The 20,055-nt window shown below is 40.4% G+C and overlaps 1 protein-coding gene across 3 annotated transcripts in view; it reads right to left on the reverse strand.

Moving 5' to 3' along the window:
• Positions 1-20,055, reverse strand: part of ARHGAP26 (Rho GTPase activating protein 26) — a 643,079-nt gene that overhangs the window by 470,614 nt on the left and 152,410 nt on the right. For all 3 annotated transcript variants that reach the window (XM_089673029.1, XM_089673028.1, XM_089673027.1), the window contains exons 4-6: positions 18,148-18,219; positions 14,949-15,050; positions 2,493-2,603 (exon numbers count right to left, since the gene is read on the reverse strand). In XM_089673029.1, the coding sequence (XP_089529155.1) occupies positions 2,493-2,603; positions 14,949-15,050; positions 18,148-18,219 (285 nt within the window). The remainder of the gene's footprint in view (positions 1-2,492; positions 2,604-14,948; positions 15,051-18,147; positions 18,220-20,055) is intronic.

Consider the following 20,055-nt stretch of genomic DNA (forward strand, 5'->3'; position numbering starts at 1 on the left):
AGCAGCCCATCCAGAGCCACTTGAAAAAGTTTATTTCTTAGTTGTGTTATTCTTTAAAGATATGTTCTGTGATATGGGGGTTGGGTAGCTCAATGTGGTAGATGTGTTTTAATGAGACATGTCAATCCGAACTTCAGTTTAAGGGCATGGCAGCCCACTTTTATTAAAATTGAATTTGAAATCTCTGTGTGCGCAACGTTGGATGAAACTTTAGAGCAAACAAATGGAGAGATGCCAAGCCACCTGGCTCCTTTGTCAGCAGCACCACTACTCTCTTAGGTCTCCCAGACCATTGGTTCTTCAGACTCACTCAGCCTATTATCACAGCACCTTGTTATACAGGCCCACTCCTGGCCTCCAGGTAGGGTTCTCCCAGCACTCTGGGCGCTCTCACATTTCTCAGGAACACAGAACTCCCTCCAGCTGACTTGCTAGTCACCTCAGCTTTCTCAAATCTCTCCAAACCTGCATAGCTGTCCTGACTCACCCAGTCCTGCGGGCAAGTAGTTCCCACAAAATAGGGTCTTATCTGCTGAGAATGTCGCTCCTCCTGGCTAGAGCACACTGCTATCTTCACACGAAGACTGTGTCTCTGAATGGCAGCAACTGCCTTGAGTTCTCATTAGGTCTTCATTATAAGGGCTGTGTGTACCTGGAAACACACCCTGCTGCTCTTCAACAAACCCTGGAAAGTGGCTTTGAGATTCCCTCTCTCCCAAGACACTATGAAATCGCCAAACTACAGAGCTCAATCCGGGAACACAAAATCCAGAGAAAGCTGTAAAAACAGTTTTCTCTGCTCAAAGTTGGTACTCCGGAGTCCCGCACTCTGCACACATGCAAACAATGTGTCCGTTTTCCAACCAATTTCACAGTGGCAGGGCCGACCTTGCACTGTCACAGTCCACAAGAATTGGAAGCCAATAATTGACTATTTCACAGAATATGCCTATGGCTGTGGTGGAGAGCTGTAAACAGTAGGGAAGTAGCAAGCCATTCTCACCAAGAGCCAACAGCCACTGACTTTAAAGCGTACTTCATGACTGGAATTGTAGTTCCATAATGCAGCATCGGTTAGGGAAAATGATGATGCTTCCACAATCCCTCCTCACAGTGCCCAGGCATTGCAGGTTTTAGGCTGGTACCCACCAACACGTTTATGGGGCTTTTTGTAGAAAGGCACTACTGTCCATTTCCTAGGAGATATGTTCACATCTATGTTTTTTCAGCCGCTGTGTTTTTGGAAAGGGTTAGGGACATTTATAAAATGCAAAACTGGGTGCTTTTGGTTCAATAGACTTCAAAGGAGATGCTGCAGAAAATAAATGTAGTGTGTTTTTGATGCATTTTTTATGCCTTTTGTGTTTTTCAATCTGTCCAACAATAAACTGGTCAAAAAAAAAAAAAAAGCATAAAAAAACACATGAAATAATACTTGAAAATCATGTAAAAAATGCATGTACAAAAAAACAAAATACACCGCAGAAAGCACTGCAGAAATGGCTCAAAAGCAAACTGCATAGATGTTAACCAGGCCATAGATGGATCTAGTGATGATGTCATATAGATTAAAAAGGCATATTCTGAAAAGAAAAAAAAAAAGAAAAAAAAACAAAAAACAAAATGCAGATATAATAAAATGCTTGTTTTTCGCTGCAGCAAAAGGGCACAAAGGCACAATGAGACTGTCTAAGGATCCTGGAGCTCAGGTCTAAAGTATGTTTACTGCTTGTTCAAAATATGTAAATATTGTGCATGACCTGGACACAGGTCCCCGTTAATGACAATCAAATCTTCACAGTTTACCTCTGGTTTCTAATGAAGAAAACACAGCCCCTTTTACACACAGGATATTTGAAAAAATACATTTATAATTTTTTGCCATTTATTTTCCTGTTCAGTGAACTCGTTATTCCAAACTCTTTGCATGAAATCATGTACAACAATTAAAAGTGAGGTTTAATGATTTACCACGAATTAAGAGTGCCTCATGTGCTCTTGGTTGCTCTGTTAATTCCTCTGCCTCCAGATACCCCCACAGCGGTGATCTTTTGGTACTGTGGAGGTTACAATGAACAGCTGCAGCTGTGACAGGTACTCGTCAAGTGCCAACTATACTTACCCTTTCTGCCCCTGCATCATTCATGGAAAGCTCTATTAGCTCCCAATATGAACATCACTACATGAACGCAGGAGGCTGATAATGCAGTTTCTATGACTGGAGCACAGGGGCAGAAAGAAGGCATAATTGGCACTTAACAAGTGACTCATAGCTACAGCTGCTCATAATAAACCCGCAGTACCAGAAGATCACCGCACAGGGGTATATGGGGCAAAGGACTTCAGAAACTAATTAACATAACAGTCACCCATACACAGGACACTCTTCATTCATGGTAAGTACCATCCCTGGTGCTGTTTTTTTAAATAAAAATATTTTTCACTAAACTTCATAAGATACCAACTCAAAAATACTCCATGAACAAACTTACCGGCTCCACAAATTCAAACATTTTCCTCTCCTGGACTTCATGCACTTTCAAAACATATTCCAGTGACACCTCATAGAAATGCTGCCTCATCTGATCCACTTGACTATCCGCCTATCAGGAAAAAAAAAAACAAAACGCATAATTAAAATAAAAAATTTGTGTTAAGAAATAATAGCCAATATGTTATTGAATAATAATATGATAACTTTAGATCTCCCCTGTTACAGACATGGGAACAGTTTCTGTAAAAGTACTTTGTTGATGTTAACATAACCAACTGACTGTGCAGGCCACTATATTTTATATTCCAGCAATCTGAACAACAATATGCTACTGAAACATTAACATTTTTTCATACAAATACTTTGAAAACAAATGTACAAGTAGATAGGAACATGATTGATGATGTAAACCATAACTATGATTATTCTTTGCTTCCTTTCGGTCTGCTAAATATACCACTAAAAGTGTTCTATTATATCTGCTTGATAAGTGCAAAAATTAAAAACAAAAAAAGTTGATCCTGCCAGAAATTAAGTGAGGTCTGTAGTAAGAGTACAATGCTGCACTGAAATCTAAAACATCGTTATCAGACCTGTTAAGTTCACTTCTGTAAACTACAGAACACTCCCTCCATGTTATGAAAGTAGGAAATGGGAAGAGGTTTTATCAATGGAAAAGCAGCGTTGTCACCATAATGCAAAACTATGGTGAGTGAGTGTTATCACCTTAGGGCAGAGAGTATGTTACTGACAGAGTAAAAACAAATTAAAATAAAAAAAATAAAAAAAAAAGACTGAGAAAACATGATGCAACTGTCAAATCTACATCGGTAAGGTGCAATAGATCACATTTTGTTCCTGGGTTTAGATACACTAAAAGCAGAAGAAAAATGCATCCATCTCAATGGAACTATTCACACGTGAACAAAAGTGCATCAAAAACTGATCCGTATGAAAGGGCCATTTAAACATGCAAGTGAAACGCAACTAACTGGTGTGAAGAGTTCCATAGCATTTAAAGGGATGCATTTTTCTTCAGTTTTTCAGTTAAAAATGTGGAAGAAAAGCGAATCAGTGTCAAAGGGTCCTTAATCAATGGCAAGGCATCAAAAATTGATCAGTGTGAAAGGGACCTTAAAGTGGAAGTAAACCCACTATTGTATCTTTTATCTACAGGTAAGCTTATAATATAAGGTAAAATGAATATCTCCTAAACTTGCACCGTTTAGGAGATATTCACCATTTATGACAGATGGAAAATGCTCTCTGAAGGAACGGCATGCCTGCGCTGTTCCCTCAGAGAACTGTGCCGTGGCCCGAGACCCCAGCGTGCATGCACAGGAATGACATCATCGTGGCTCGGTCAGTCATACGGCCGGAGCTTGTGAACTCAGAAGGAAGACCGGGTGAAGATGGAAGTCCTGTTAGTGGTGACAGCGAGCTGCTGGAGGGCTTCATTTTAAGGAAAGTCTTTCATAATGTGCTAGTTATGTGATGCATACTAGAACATTAAGACATCACATTGCAGGGAATTTTTTTTCTTAAGTTGTGCTTTACTACCGCTTTAAGCCGAAACAAAAGTGCATCAAAAACTGATCAGTGTGAAAACAGCCTAAGTCTAACAGAAGAGAACACAATATCCACTAGGATATGTAGGAAGTTGCAAATGTTTTATGGAAAGGCACCATTTCACTATATGCAGAATCACTTACTTGATCACACTAATCTGTGAATCCAATAAATATGGGCAAGGTGACAAAAAAAATGCATATCTGGACCAAGAAGAAGATTGTTCATGGGCAATTATTGTCTATATGTTAAATGCAATTTATTTTTAAAAACTTCCAGTTTAGTGCCTTTCACTTTCAAGGACTAGAATTGTTTTATCCACTAGATGTCAGCGTCAGTTCATGTATTTCAGAAAGGACATGCCTTGTTCAAAAACCCGAGTCAATTTTTGCTAATAAATGAAAATGGCCAATTAGCTTACAAGTGCTAAATAATAATGACAATGATGAATGATTATAACTATGATAACAGCCTATTCGGTAAATGTTTGCTGAGAAACAGTAGCTAAGTAACCCTGCTTTCTTCATTATTTTCTTTGATGTGTTATTCCAGCACACTAAAACAAATATTAGAAGAGGCCTATTCCACCATCATGATATGTTTTATGGACAGTGTTTGCTCCTGTACACAGCACTAGGTTTTGTTTTTTGTTTTGTTTTAACACAGGGTTGGCAAAAAATGTGCACTAATGAAGTTTTTCCTAATTTGCTAAACAGTTACTTTTTTTTTTTTTTAGAGTAACACAAACTATGTGTGTGAGCATGTATATACTGTATTTTATGCTATGGACTTGCTGTACAAAACCCTCCTACACTGAAACCGTGTTGGTTTGCGGTCTTGATAAATAAAATTGCAGTACAAACATACGTGGGACTGTTCCTGATTCCTGTATGGTTTACTGTTCCAAACAGCCTGCCCCCTTTATACTGGGATACTCCTCCAAACCATTGGATTCAGGTGTTCCAATCACCTCCAGAGGTGTATAAAATCAAGCAACTAGGCATGCAGACTGCTTCTACAAACATTTGTGTAAGAATGGGTCACTCTAAGGAGCTCAGTGAATTCAAGTGTGGTATCATGATAGGTTGCCACCTGTGTAATAAGTCCATCCATTAAATTTCCTTGCTACTAAATATTCCACGGTCAACTGTTAGTGGTATTATAATAAAGTGGAAGCAACTGGGAAAACAGCAACTTATCTACCAAGTGGTAGGCCACGTAAAATGACAGAGCGGGGTCAGCGCATGTTGAAATTGTGCCAAGTGTAAAGTTTGGTGGAGGGGGGATTATGGGATGGGGTTGTTTTTCAGAGGTTGGGCTTAGCCCCTTAGTTCCAGTAAAGGGAACTCTTAAGGTGTCAACATACCAACACATTTTGGATAATTTCATGCTCCCAACATTGTGGGAACAGTTTGGGGATGGCCCCTTCCTGTTCCAACATGACTGTGCACCAGTGCACAAAGCAAGGTCCATAAAGACATGAATGAGCGAGTTTGGGGTGAAGGAACTTGACTGGCCTGCACAAAGCCCTGACCTCAACCAGATAGAACACCTTTGGGATGAATTAGAGCGAAGACTGCGAGCCAGGCCTTCTCGTATGACATCAGTGCCTGACCTCACAAATGTTATAGCTGCAAAGGGTGGGCCAACTCAGCACTGAACCCTACGGACAAAGGCTGGGATGCCGAATTTCATGTGCATGTAAAGGCAGTGCATATGTGTTGTTTAATACACTGACTTCTTCTGTTGGCATCACTCTCCAGGCTGCTAGAAAGTCCCCAGGCGAAGTGCAGTTGGTATCATCCCACCTAGGACAGAAGCCGGCGCTACAGAGGAAGTATCAGTTTATGTGGCTCCTGCTCCCTCCGCTACCGCCTGCTTCCCCCGCTGCCGGCCTGGCTTGATACACTCTGATGCTCCAGGATGGCAGGTTTGCAAGCCAAAACACAAATAACGGATTGCACGCCCCAGGAATGCGTTTCCCTGGTTTGAGGCTACGGGCCACATGAGAGGGCTCTGTGGGCCACATGCCACAGGTTGAGCATCCTTGTGTAGAATCTGCTGGTAAGCTGAACATATGGGGAGTAGGGGTGCCCTTTGCTAAGACACTATCACTTTCCCCTGCATGAGCAAGGTGAAAGTGTCTTTTTAAGTAATTCTCCAGGAAAGATTCAAGGTGTGGACTAATTCCATGAACACACATTGCATACAGAATACAACAATTTACATTGGAGCTCAGCTACAAAAGAATGCAAGTGGGAATTAATCAATCTGGCATCAAATTCTTTAGCACTTGGAACAAAGAAACTGTACAAGAGACATAGGATTTTGTAACGTTTCACTAAAAAATGCAAGCAGAAAGAGCCTTAACAGAGCAAAAATAATTGCAGGCTTAAAAGGATTAAAAAACAGCCTAGTTTAACCCCAAATATGTCATTTGCAATAATGTTTAAAGAATGATAGCAAAATTCCCCTCTACTGTGAACGTAGAACAGACCTGAGGAATGCCAACTCTATGCCAACAACTTAAAGGATTATATCTACTGCACTGTAAGTGTTCAGTGCTGATACTTTCCCAGGAGAGATGAACAGGTGGCACTTACTCAGCCTAAAAGAGTCTTCCTGCCAAGAGCATTGTACATTCCTTCCTGCTGTCTATATAGACACATATCCACATCTCTGCTTCCTGGGAAAGTATATGACCAGTGCTACTAAAGAAATTTGTTATGGGTGTATTCTATGCTGCATCAAATTATCCATAGAATATTGGATTTTACATTTAAAGTTGCATAAATAGAGCCTAGAAATCATCAACTATAGCAACAAGCTAAGTCAGCTCATGATAACTCTAACACAACTACACGCCTTATGCACCAATGTGTTCTTATTCAGAACTGGACAGGCCACTCTCAGGACCTGCTTTGAAAATATAATCTTACTGGCTGCTGTGGGCAAATAATAAGGCCCCAAATCAGGAGGTTTTGATTGGGGCTATGCAACATCAATATGTCTGTTAGGGCTAGCAAAAATGCTGTCCCCAAATGTCGTTCATCTTTCGGATGCAGAGCATTGAGTTCTCATTTTATTAAAGCGGAGTTTCGGCTAAAAAAAAAAAAAAGAAAACTACAGCTGCTGACTTTTAAAATACGGCCACTTACCTGTCCATTAGTCCAGCGGTGTCCACACCACCACTGGTTTCACCGGCCGTCTTCTTTCCCCGGCACTGGCATCTTTAGTGTGGGCACCAGGCTGTGACAGCTTGCGGCTTTACAGCCAGGTGCCCACTGCACTTGCGCGAGAAGCGCTGTGCTTTGTGAATGGCCCCATAGTCTTCTGGAACCTGGTCACATGTCCCTGAAAACTACAGGGAGGGAGGACAAGTTCCGCTTCCGATTGCCTAGGCGAACGCAGCAGAAGTGGGAGCGGGCACCCGTCAAATTCGGGTACCCGCTCCTCATAGGTGCCAATACTGCATGGGGAGCGGGGGACAAAGCATTAAAGCGGAGCTTCCCCTTTCGGGTGGAGCTCCACTTTAACCAGGGCAGAACAAAGAGAGGCAACACAATAGAGAATAGGATTCATCCATGCAAAGATAGTAGCAAAGAGGATTATTAGCCATTCCCCCGCTTCCATAGCATGGATGTGTAATGTACCCATAGGACAGTGTTTTGCTTTCATTAAATTGATAAGGGTACAAGAACTATCTGTGGCAAACAGGGGAAAAGATAAAAAGGTGTTAATATTTACAGCATACGTTTTCATTATAACAATACCAACAATAGTTACTTTTGACAATCCAATATAAGATTACTTGAAAATCGCCTTTCATGTAGCGAGTGCTGCCTGTCTGCTGGCCATCTCTTTCCACAACTTCCTGGATTCCCTGCATGCTTTGCAGCTTCTCCTCTGCTGTTTACTTTCAATGTCTAAAGACTACATATCCCATGGTACCCTGCTGCCTGCAATCAGTGATTCCTGTACTCCTCTCTGCACCCCTTTAGTTCAGAAGGCAGGCTCTGTGACACAGCAGAACCTACCTACAGGGCATAATGAATACATGCCACAAAGTTCCAAGGGCATAAATGTGTGGGGATCTTCATACAGTAAATTTACAAACTTCAAGATCGTTCAGATTAAAATGAGTAAGCTAGAAATAACTGGAATACAATATGAAAATGAATATAATTATTTTACATCTTGACCCTACATACACTTTAAAAAGCAGGTAGGACTAGGTATGGCCAGATGCTGATTGACAAGCTACAGCATCGTGTGTCAGCAGTGACAAGGCTGCCCCCCTCTTCTCATAGTTCAATAAGGACAAGCCTACATAAAGGTTACAACACTGCTCTGAATTAAGGAGCAATGCAGCAAGTTTGTCACCCCATTTTATTCATGGATAAATCAAAATACAAAATGTTTGTGATATTTAGAATCTTCAGTCTCTCTAGTAAGTTCCTCCCCACATTGCTGTGCATGTCAATGTCTCAGAAAGGGTCACCACACAATGCTAATTGGTAGCATCAGAGTATTTACAAGAGGAGGAGATCGCTTTTGAATTTTCTGAATGAACGATTGCTGAGTGAAGAATCACTTTCCACCTCAGCACACCCCATCACACTCTTTTTTTGGTTTGAAATACCTGCTGTTTCAGACAATGAACATGTAGATCTCATGTTCAGTAAAAACTGATCACATGCTGCAGTGGTTTAGGCAGGTGAGGTAATGCTTGGTCTTGAAGAAGGAGCTTTGCTCATGCTTTGAAACGTCACCACTCCATGCTCACGTCACTTCCGATCTATGGGCAGCGTGTGTTCCAGCGGTCCGAACAGAGCGGCGGACATCTTTAACACCTCTCCTCAAGCTCCCCCTGCAGCTGCTGGCTGGCACAGCGGCTCCATCGCTCAGAGGACAGAGAGCCTATTTGTACTACTACATTTTAACCGCTTTTTATTAATGTTAACCTGGAATACTGCACTTAGAAGCGCCTTCCTGTTTCACCTTAATGTGGAAAGTTGAACCTTTTCTGTGAAAGTCATGCTTGGCCCCTACACCTCCTACCTACTGAACAATGAGAGGAATGGGGCACAGGGACTATTTTTTATAGAAAACAGGATAAAACACTTGCATACAACTTCAGCTATCCTTTAGCTGGATCTATTGATTATTTATGACTATATTCAAAGTGGGTACCTGCTGCTTATGCAGTATTTCCATTATACACTCAGTTTGGGTTTGTTAAAAGTTTTGTAAAGCTTAGTTGTCTCCAAAGGTTTAAACATAAACTTACAATAACTTCACAGCTAACGTGACTTGGGGAATGGGGACTTGTAAACGGGAAGTTATGTTAGAGATAGACTTCCTGTTTTCTGGTTACTTGGGCTCCCTAGTTGATGCACATATGGAGTGAAGATCAGATAAATGATGAACTCTGGAAAAGGTAGTAATACGAAATCTGTATGATAGCAGAATAAATACATAGCCATTGAAGACAGGCTCGATCACTACTTGACCATAGTATCTCATTATCTCACTTCTTTTCAGTATTTAAAGAGCAAAGTGCAATAGTATGTAGAGCATACTGCTCTACATATTATTCTCCCTTTATTGGCAGCATAATCACAGCAGAAAGAGGATACAGAGAAACAAGCATTTGGCATTTTCTTAGCAAAAATGTATGTTTAACCTATTTAGCATAGTGTTTTTAGTAAGCATACATTTCATTAAATGTTTGCAGTGTTTACTTTGATTAAACCTTTTCTAATGGAAATTAGGAGTCTGCCATTGATGGCCCGCTTCTGAAAATGATCATTGAAATTACGGTGAGTAGATTTTTTCTATGGGTTGGCTGAGACAGACTTCTACTGGGAGAAGGAGAAGTAGAGCCAATCAGTGTGGAGCACTGCAAACTAGAAAGCAGTGACCACATATGTAATGAGAAAATATGGTTACCCCCAAACAGACATAATTATATATTATACTCAGACTCAAGGTTTTGATTCATTGACAACAAAATGTTCATGTTTTATATGTGTTAGAGATTCTGTATATAGTCCTACAGAACAGACAGTGTACAGTCCAAATGTGCTTTTCTACTTCACTGCAACAAGGAAACAGGAAACTTTATTTTGATAAAAAACAGAGTTGATCAGAGATGCAGCTACAAACTTATAAACACTGCCATCTACAGGTTAAAGGATTTATCGCTACTGAATACTGATGTGATTTTTGCACAAAATACATGAACACTGGGTAGAACAGTGGCTAAATGGTTAGCACTTCTGCCTGGCAGTACTAATGTCATTGGTTCGAATCCCAACCACGGCACCACCTGCCTGGAGTTTGCATGTTCTCCCTGTGCCTGCGTGGGTTTCCTCTGACACTGCAAAGACATGCTAATTGGATCCTGTCTAAATTGGCCTTAGTATGTGTATGTATGTATGTAAGTTAGGGACCTTAGACTGTGTGCCCCTTGAGGGTTAGGGACTGATGTAAATGTACAATATATATATATATATATATATATAAATAAAAATAAACACTGTATTCCAATAACATGTATAACTGAAAGCGGTTGTAAAGAGGTTATTCTTACCTGTTCTGTGCAAGGATATAGCACAGATCAGCCCTGAACCTCCTCTTCTGGGGTCCCCTGCAACCACTCTCCTCTCCGCCTCTTCTCCATATGCCACCATAGGAAGTCACTTCCTATGGTGGCATACATGTGGGCACACTCCCGATCCAGGCTGTGTGCTGGCACACAAAGTGTAGCTCAGACCTATGCCCCACCACCTCCTCTTAGGATTGGACTGACAGCAACAGAAGCCAATGGCTCTCACTGCTCTCAGCCAAGTTTATGAGAGCAGAGAGAGGGGAGAGATGATGAACTGCAGACAGGCACAGCATTGGATTGATGTAGATAGGTATTTAGGGAGGGGAGGAACAGCAACAGAAAGGATTTTTTTTACCTTACTACATAGAATACATTAAAGTGTTACTAAACCCACAACCGTAAAATAATTCCTTATATTGAGTTGATATTGATTATTTATATATGCTTGGTATACTCACCATGGAACCTCAGGGATTAAAGCATAAGTTCACCTTTGGGATCATGCTACGCCCAGTTTTAGGATGGAACATGTAACATGGTCCCATAGGAGCAGCCCGCAGTCCCCCTCCCTCTGACAGATAGTAGGGGGAGACTTCTCCCCCTACTATCTGTCAAATTTGAAAACAGCGCGGCCGTGCAGGGCTCCACCCACAAGGCTGCATCATTCATTCACAGACTTCCATGAATGAATGAACTGCAAGTCCCGACAGCCTTAGCGGATGCCGGCTTGTAGGTTTCAATGAACTACCATGGCGCTGTGGAGCGCCGTGGTAGTTCACTGCAGCTGCCTGTCAGAATATCTGCTTGCTCGTACATCCCGTACGGCAAGCAGATATTCTGATAGATCTGCAGGAGGCCTGTATGGCATCAGCTATCTACTGATCACTGGTGCAATTCTTTCCAGGCTTCTGCAGACAAAAATAATGCATGCACATTTTTTTGCCTGCAAAAAAATGTGCATTTATTATTTTTGTCTAAAAGGTGAACGTATCCTTCCCATTGTGATCCAGTCTTCCAAGATCCTCCCCTTCTACTGTCCCCAAGCCATCTGCTAATAGAACAGAGCCTTGGGAGCAAGCTGTACATGCTTAGTTTGGTGTGTCTTACAAGACTTTTTTTTTTCCTTGGGAGAGTGCATGTGATCAGCACAGGGCCAATCAGCGCGGTCCAGACAGAGGATCAGGGGTTATGCAGACTCACAGGACAATCAGGGGAGAATGAAAACTCCTCCTACAAGCTTTAGCCAGTTCTCTGCTGGATAATGATAGAAAGTCACAAGGCTGCTCTAACTGCTGATAAGAAAAGGTATTTAACAGTTTATTATTTATTTCGGGTACTTATATAGCGCCGTCAATTTACGCAGCGCATAGAATGCATGAAGGTAAAAACCCATGACCCTTTACAACCACTTTAATTCTAGCATCCTGAGATTGTACACTGAGCTGCACTTGAATGGCTCAGTGAGGAAATTACTAGCGGATAGGACAGACATTTTTAAGGCAGAAGAGCAACAAAAGCAGTAAAATTTTACTTTAAGAGCAGTCTGGGCACACCAAAAACTATTTGATCATTGAAAAAGTATATGCAGGCAGCTTCTGTGCCTCCTTCCCATTCAAATTATTAGTTTTGTAGATAATAGTGTATTTTTTTTTTTTATATTCTTAACCGACAAAAGACAGGAAAATATTTTGAAAAGGATTATGCAAGATTTCTCCAGTAACATTAAGGGCACAAGGTCAAAAATTGTTTATGGTTAGTTCATTAAAAATAATAGATGGTTTTAGTGTACTGCACTTCATATCTGAAATGGCCACTAGATGGTGGCAATGCTTAATATAATATGCTACACAGAATTGACACTTGGAAATAGTAATCTAAATTAAAGCAGACATGACATTTAACTCGATTTTAAGAATTAGGGATAATTTTACCATTTCTCTTCTTTAGACAGCGAACTGCTGTTCCACATACTTGCTGCACAATATTCTTACATTTAATTTGATAAGGAGAAAATAGTAATAAATCCAAAAAAAAAAAAAATAATTAATTAAACTTAAACCATGCAATTTGGATGCTCCAAACATTGGTATGGACTGTATCTAAGGCAGTCATTAAGGTAGATGGTGTCATATCAAAAAACTCAATATATTATGGGGTCATTTAACACCCAATACAAATAGCATGCATGTGCAATAACCTATAACAACCAGTCGAAAGTTAGGTTTCATTAGTTGAAATGTAAATTGTGATTTCTTGTGTAATGTACACCAAGAATGTTTACACTATGTTATGAAATAGTTTTGGCTCTGAAATAAAGATTTGATTCAGAATTCAGGAATCTGTCAGTATCTTGCTGACAGCAGGGTGCAAAGTTTTACTATGCAGGGCAAACAACCCCGTATCTACTTAGACATGTCTATGTCCATAAGATTTTCTTCAGCTATAAAAAAGGTGGAAGAAAAGGCACCAAAGGGGACAAGAATGATCACTTCCCATCTTGACGCTGGCTGATTTAGCAAGAACAAAGTTAGTTGTATCATAATGTATCAATGACAAAAAGGCACAATGTTAGGTAATGGAGTTAAAGTATTCTATATAGTAAAGGTGAGATAAGTAACAGAATCTTGAACACCACCCTGTTTGTGCATATGGGTGTTTCCTGCCACCATTATCAGAACAGCAAAGAGAAACAAGTCATTACCCATTATATTACACAACTCTTATCTTCAAAACAGAAGTGTCCTCCATGTATGTGCATGAATGTTAAAAAAAAAAAAAAAGTTGTAGCACAGACAAGTAATGTTTATCACTGAATAGAGTTCAAAACAGAAATACAGCAAACTTTTCAGGCTTAATAAAGGGCAAAAGATATTTGCTGTATTGCTTTTTTGAACCCTATTGTGCATTAAATAAATATATTAGTGTTGGTAGTCTTCAGGGATTTTCCAGGTTTGCTTGCATAGTTAAAAGGATTGACTTGTGCTGGTGCTGATCACACACACTGTTTGAGAGCAACTTATAAAATTCAATTTTTATTTTTTCAACTGAGCAGGTCTAGCCCCTTTTATCCGACGCCCAGGCTGTATATGTGGCCTACATTTCTCGAAGAACTAAAAAGGTGCAGTGTGTGAAGATAACACAGATTCTAAGAGTTTGCACTTCAACACTGTGGTTACCTTTCTATCAGTTTTTAGGCCAAGCCAGGCTCACTTTAAAGCAGGGGTCCTCAAACTACGGCCCGCCAAAGAAGTTTATCCGGCCCTCCGGGACAGCCAGGAAGAAAGAAAAGAAAAAAAAAAAAACACCCTTGAGCTGGCCGAAGACCCAGCGAGAGGCAGCCTGGAAGCCCAGGATTTCATCTTTTGCAGCCAGAGGAGCAACAGGAGAGGAGGAGCGCGCACCAGGTACAGTGCATTGCGGTGTCCAGTGTGTCAGTGTCCAGTGCATTGTGATTGCAGTTTCCAGTGTGTAAGTGTCCAGTGCATTGCGGTCTCAGTGTCCAGTGTAGAGTGCATTAAGAGTACAGTGCATGTTGTTGTCCAGTGTGTTACAGTGTACAGTGCATTTCGATATCCAGTGCATGGCAGTGCTTAGTGCGTTACAGTGTCCAGTGTATCAGAGTACAGTGCATTAGTGACCAGTGCATGGTGGTGCTAAGTGCGTTACAGTGTGCAGTGCATTGCCGTGTCCAGTGCGTTACAGTTTATAGTGCATTGTGGTGTCCAGTGCGTTACAGAGTACAGAGCATTGCCGTGTCCAGTGCGTTAGAATACAGTGCATTTTAAATATTGTATTATTTTTTCCTTATTTTTTTTTGCACTACAAATAAGATATGTGCAGTGTGCATAGGAATTTGTTCATATTTTTTTCAAACTATAGTCCAGTCCCCCAACAGTGTGAAGGTTCGTGAATCGGCCCCGTTTAAAAAGTTTAAGGACCCCTGCTTTAAAGTGTCATTTAACCCACATAATCAAATATCAATAAATACTGTACTACATGCGGTTTCATACGCACGCATTAACTATGGGATTCTTCTCCTGTATTCTGCAAAAAAAACCCTGGTTTATTCTGCTGTTCTCTGTCTCCCCTTCTGTCCATGTCCCCAATACAGTTGGGAATTTTGTACTGCAGTGATGGCAGCTATTGCACATGCTCAGTTTTCAGTCAGTTTCTGCAACTGAAGGCTCTGTTTTTAATAACCAGCAGTCAGCTCTCTTTAACTAGCCACTCGATCACTATTAAAGCATCACCTATGGATAGTCCACTCCTCACCTCATGTAGGTGCACCTCTTTCTTTTTGGATGACAGGTTCATGTGCTTTTCCAGAACACTGCAATATTTTTCTGTCTCTTTGTCATACTTCTTCTTCACCTCCTGCATGAAAGAAAACAAATGTTTTATGCCAGTAAAATTTGACTGTTTGAATATTAATTTAAGCTTTCTCTCATTTTCTCCAAAGTCTGAAATTTTATGGGGAGCAAATTGAAATGTTTAATTTTGAAACCCTAATGTAAATGTACTGTAACATGAGAACGCACACATTTTGTTTAGAGCCATACTGAACATATGTTTAGTTTAAAAGTCTGTACAACCTTGAATTAACAGCAAAAAAAAAACCATAACGCCATTTTACTGCAGCCCTAAAGTAATGAGATGATTAAGTGGAACATACAGTATGTCCTAATCAAATATCATACCTCTCTTATATTAACATGTAAAGCAGTAGAGGTCATCAAGTGTAGCCCCTGACATAATCAAAGGCCACATGTAATATATGTAAATATTACATGTTACAGAAGACTGTCAAAAGATATGCACATGCTACAGGAGATAAATTGCAAACATGCAACAGAAGACTTTCAGAGCCTTTGAGCAAGTTATTTAAGATGGTCAGACTTTAAAAAAACATACACAACATGAGATATCAATGTATAAATATACAAGAGGTCAGAGACTAGAAAGATGTTGCACAAAAACACCATGCACATGCTTCAGGAGTAGTTGGTGACTGGGAACATACTGCTAAAGATAGTCAGAGACTAGTTCAAAATAACGGAGACAGCTAAAGATCACGGATTTTACAGCCCCTTTACAATAAAATGCTCCTAAATTTGTGAATGAAGCTGAAAACATATTTGATATTTCCTACATCCTTCTATTGTGAAGGACCAGAGGAAAAAAGTTAAATTTTTTACCTGCATAAAATCCAATTCTTGGAATCCATTATGGGGCACAAGAAAATCAAAAGCCAGTTGCCAGTATAACCCCCTACTGAACCCCCAAGCAGGCATCAGTTTCATGTTTCCTGTATTACGCAATACAAGAAAACACTGAGGGGCAGGACCTGCATCTCTCAATGGACTCGAAGAAATACATTTTATGGTACATATAAAAAAAATATATAAAATTTTCTTTCTCAGCCATTGAGGGACACAAGAATTCAGATACAGTCAGGATGCCCAAAAGTCGTAATGAGGGTATGCAATGCAGCAACAACTACTAACAGGCTTCATTCACTAGAGGATGCCCTAGAGAGGATGCTTTCTTATTCCCAACAGACTACAGTTTGTTGGTGTCCCAGGAGGATGGAAGTCTTCCTAGCTCAGCTCAGAAATGTCTAAACAATTTTTTTTTCTAGCCTTTTTTCCTTAACCTCCCTAGCGGTATGATTATGTCAGTATTTCTGTGCTCAAAGCAGTACTTTTTTTGCATGGAAATATGTTGTTTTTTTATTGTAGGCCTGTAATTCTTAGGAATAACTCAGTAAAATCTGTCCGAACAATAGTCTACTAAACATCCCAGGTATGTTATAATTTGAAACATGAAATCATCCACACAAATCATTATCACTCAATTCTGCAAGTGGTTCTAATTTACTATCACTTTTCTAAAACCGCTTTTGACCTAAAGGGACGCTTTTTGGACGCCATGGACTTTTCTCAGTTTCCAGGCAGAAAGAACAGTATGCAGGCAGGGCACAGGACAAAGCAGTAGGGACAAAATGTATGTGAAATGTTTTGATACAGTAATGTTTTACTATGTGATTTTAGTGTATTGAGTGAATGTCACTTTTTAACATTTTTAAATTTCCCGCCGGTTACATCCCCATACATCTCGACGTCGCAGGGAACGGAACCCGGAAGATGGATGCTGGCATTGGTCGGAGGAGATGGCCGAAGACACTGCAGGGGGGACATCGCGGGAGCGAAGAACAAGGTAGGTGCAGAAGGGATCCCGGAGCAACGCTGCAGGGTATTCCCAAGTGTAGCTCGGGGTTACCACTTGTGGTGCTGAAACTTTACCCCGAGCTACACTCGGGAATACCTCCAGGGAGGTTAAATATTGTTTGTGAATGCGCTTAGATTTTGGTCTAAAGTTCCTGTTCCTTGCTCCATGGATGTCGATGCTTTGATGGACCTAGGGGAGGGGGGCTGTAGCCAAGTGTCTCAGTCTCTCATCAACTCTGACCAGCTTCCCTGTCCCTGCTAAAGAAAAGCATCACGATGGGGATGGTGTGTTCAGGGTGATATGCAGTGTTAGTTTTCTGCCACACATAGTGTTTTTACTTTTAGGCCAAAAAGTTCCATTTTGGTCTCATGTGACCAGAGCACCTTCTTCAACTTGTTTGCGGTGTCCCCCATTTGGCTTCTTGCAAACTGCAAATGGGACTTCTTATGGTTTTCTTTCAACAATGTTTTTCTTCTTTCCACTCTTCCATAAAGGCCAGATTTGTGAAGTACACAACTAATAGTTGTCCTGTGGACAGATTCTCTCACCTGAGCTGTGGATCTCTGCAGCTCCTCCAGAGTTACCATGGGCCTCTTGGCTGCTTCTCTGAATAATGCTCTCCTTGCCTGGCCTGTTCGTTAAGGTGGATGTTCACGTCTTCGTAGGTTTGCAGTTGTGGCATACTCTTTCCATTTTCGAATGATGGATTGACCAGTGCTCCGTGAGAGGATCAAAGCTTGGATATTTTTTTTATAACCTAACCCTGCTTTAAACTTCTCCACAACTTTATCCCTGACCTATTGGGTGCGTTCTTTGGCCTTCATGATGCTGTTTGTTCACTAATGTTCTCTAACAAACCTCTGAGGGCTTCACAGAACAGCTGTATTTATATTGAGATTAAATGACACACAGGTGGACTTTATTTACTATATAGGTGACTTCTGAAGGCAATTGGTTCCACTAGATTTTAGTTAGGGGTATCAGAGTAAAGGGGACTGAATACAAATGCATGCTACACTTTTCAGATATTTAGTTGTAAAAACTTTTGAAAACCATTTATCATTTTCCTTCCAATTCACAATTATGTGCCACTTTGTGTTGGTCTATCACATAAAATCCCAATAAAATACATTTACGTTTTTGGTTGTAACATGACAAAAACATGGAAAATTTTAAGGGGTATGAATACTTTTTCAAGGCACTGTGAGCAGTCAGTACACATCCAGCTATCTATGTTTGTTACCTTGGCTGTACCAATTTGCTCCTTTCTGAATTTTTCAAGAGGTGTAATGAGAACTTCTCCAGCATTTTCAATCTATAAAAATTAATGCAAACATTAGTAAAAAAAAAACATTGAAATTGTTACATCAGCAGTAAGTAGAGATCAGATTGCAACACTGTACATATTTCACCCCAGCCCAACCATTATAAAAAAAAATGAAAACAGGATGTATTATAGGAGACAGTAAGCTACCTACTTTTAGGCAGAGCTGCTACTAAACTGTTCTTTGCTAGTAAGAATACATTCTCCATGTGGTTAATTTACTAAAACTGGAGAGTGCAAAAACTGGTACAACTGTGCATGGTAGCCAATCAGCTTCTAACTTCAGCTCATTCAATTAAGCTTTGAAAAAAATTGGAAGCGGATTGGTTTCAATGCAGAGCAGCACCAGATTTTGCACTTTCCAGTTTTAGTAAATCACCTCCCATGAGTTCAATGCTCGAAATAGGTCTCAGGCCAGACAACTTACAACAAAAACCTGTAAAAGCTCAATTAATGCACGGTCTTCTGAACAAGTGCATTATGGTAAATACTGTATGCATATAAGGTACTGGTTACTTCTGTGCTTTGCCACATTTTGGGGCCTTGATCTAAACCTTCAAATGTGCACAAGGCATTACAAGTGGGGAAATGAAGGGAAGCAATCCTCCTAGAGCTCTCCTCTTGCTCACATATCTTGACTCTCTACAAACACAATCCACAGCCAGAGAAACCACCAGAAGGAATGGGCAACAAATAGTGATATAGGAGAAGATATAGTGATTGTGACAACTATGTACAAGGCAAGCTAAACTAAGATATGTACTCACAGAGTTTACCCGCACAAGGAATTTGTACTAAAAGATAATGGTGTACAATCAGTGAGCAGTTCCAAAATGAAAAAAAAAAATTCATCATCATCATCAGATGTCATAGAACAAACTAGACTAAATGAACAGGGCTGCAGTGCCGTTTACAGAAAAAAAAAAAAAAAAAAAAAAAAAAAAAAACATCCCTCCAATAAGCTATACTATAATGTCCCATTTCAAAGCAGTACATCTTATCCTTCGTCTCTGTTCCTTGCGCAATTATTCTGATATGACCCACTGATAAAAGAACTAAAAGCTACCATTTCATTCTTCTGTTACTGCAAACCATTAGTGGAAACTCTTTATCCCAAATCATTAGATACTAGTAAGGCATTTTCCTTTTTTATGGCTTCTAATATCATTCCAACCTTTTATGATGTTTAATATAATTATGGGCATCTGCTAAACTTCTCCCACTGACAAAATATCCCATCAATCCAATGAGAGATCAGTCGAGATGTCAATTACTGCCCTGATCAATTACAGATACTGATCTATTGTTTCCTGGAATGCAGGGCATGACTACAACATATCTGACATAGCAAAGTACAAAAAAATGTGAGTTAAAGGGTTACTGAACCCAGGACCCTGCATTCATTATATCCAGTCTCCCACAGTACACACAACACGGATATGCGATTATTTTAGTAAATAAAAAAACTAACTATCTTTTCTCATCAGCAGTAGACAGCAGTCATGTGACTTTATCAGTGTCCGGCTGAATACTGGTTAAAGCTTGTAGGAGGAGTTTTTATTCTCATCTGACTGTCCTATGGAGGCTGCATAACCCCTGACCCTGTCTGGACAGTGCTGACTGGCCCTGTGCTGACCACATGCACTCCCTCAAGGGACAAAAAAACCTCTTGTATTACACACCAAACTGTGCATGTGCAACTTTTCTCCAAGGCTCTGTTCTCCCCTCCCACCCCCAAAAAAAAAAAAAAAAAAAATTTGGGAAAACACACCAAACTGAGCATGTGCAGAGTGTCTCTTAGGGCTATCAGCAGATGGATTGGGGACA

This window comes from Staurois parvus, unplaced genomic scaffold (assembly GCF_062004578.1).
Source record: "Staurois parvus isolate SC_StPar_1 unplaced genomic scaffold, SC_StPar_1.0 ptg000133l, whole genome shotgun sequence".
NCBI lineage: Eukaryota > Metazoa > Chordata > Amphibia > Anura > Ranidae > Staurois > Staurois parvus.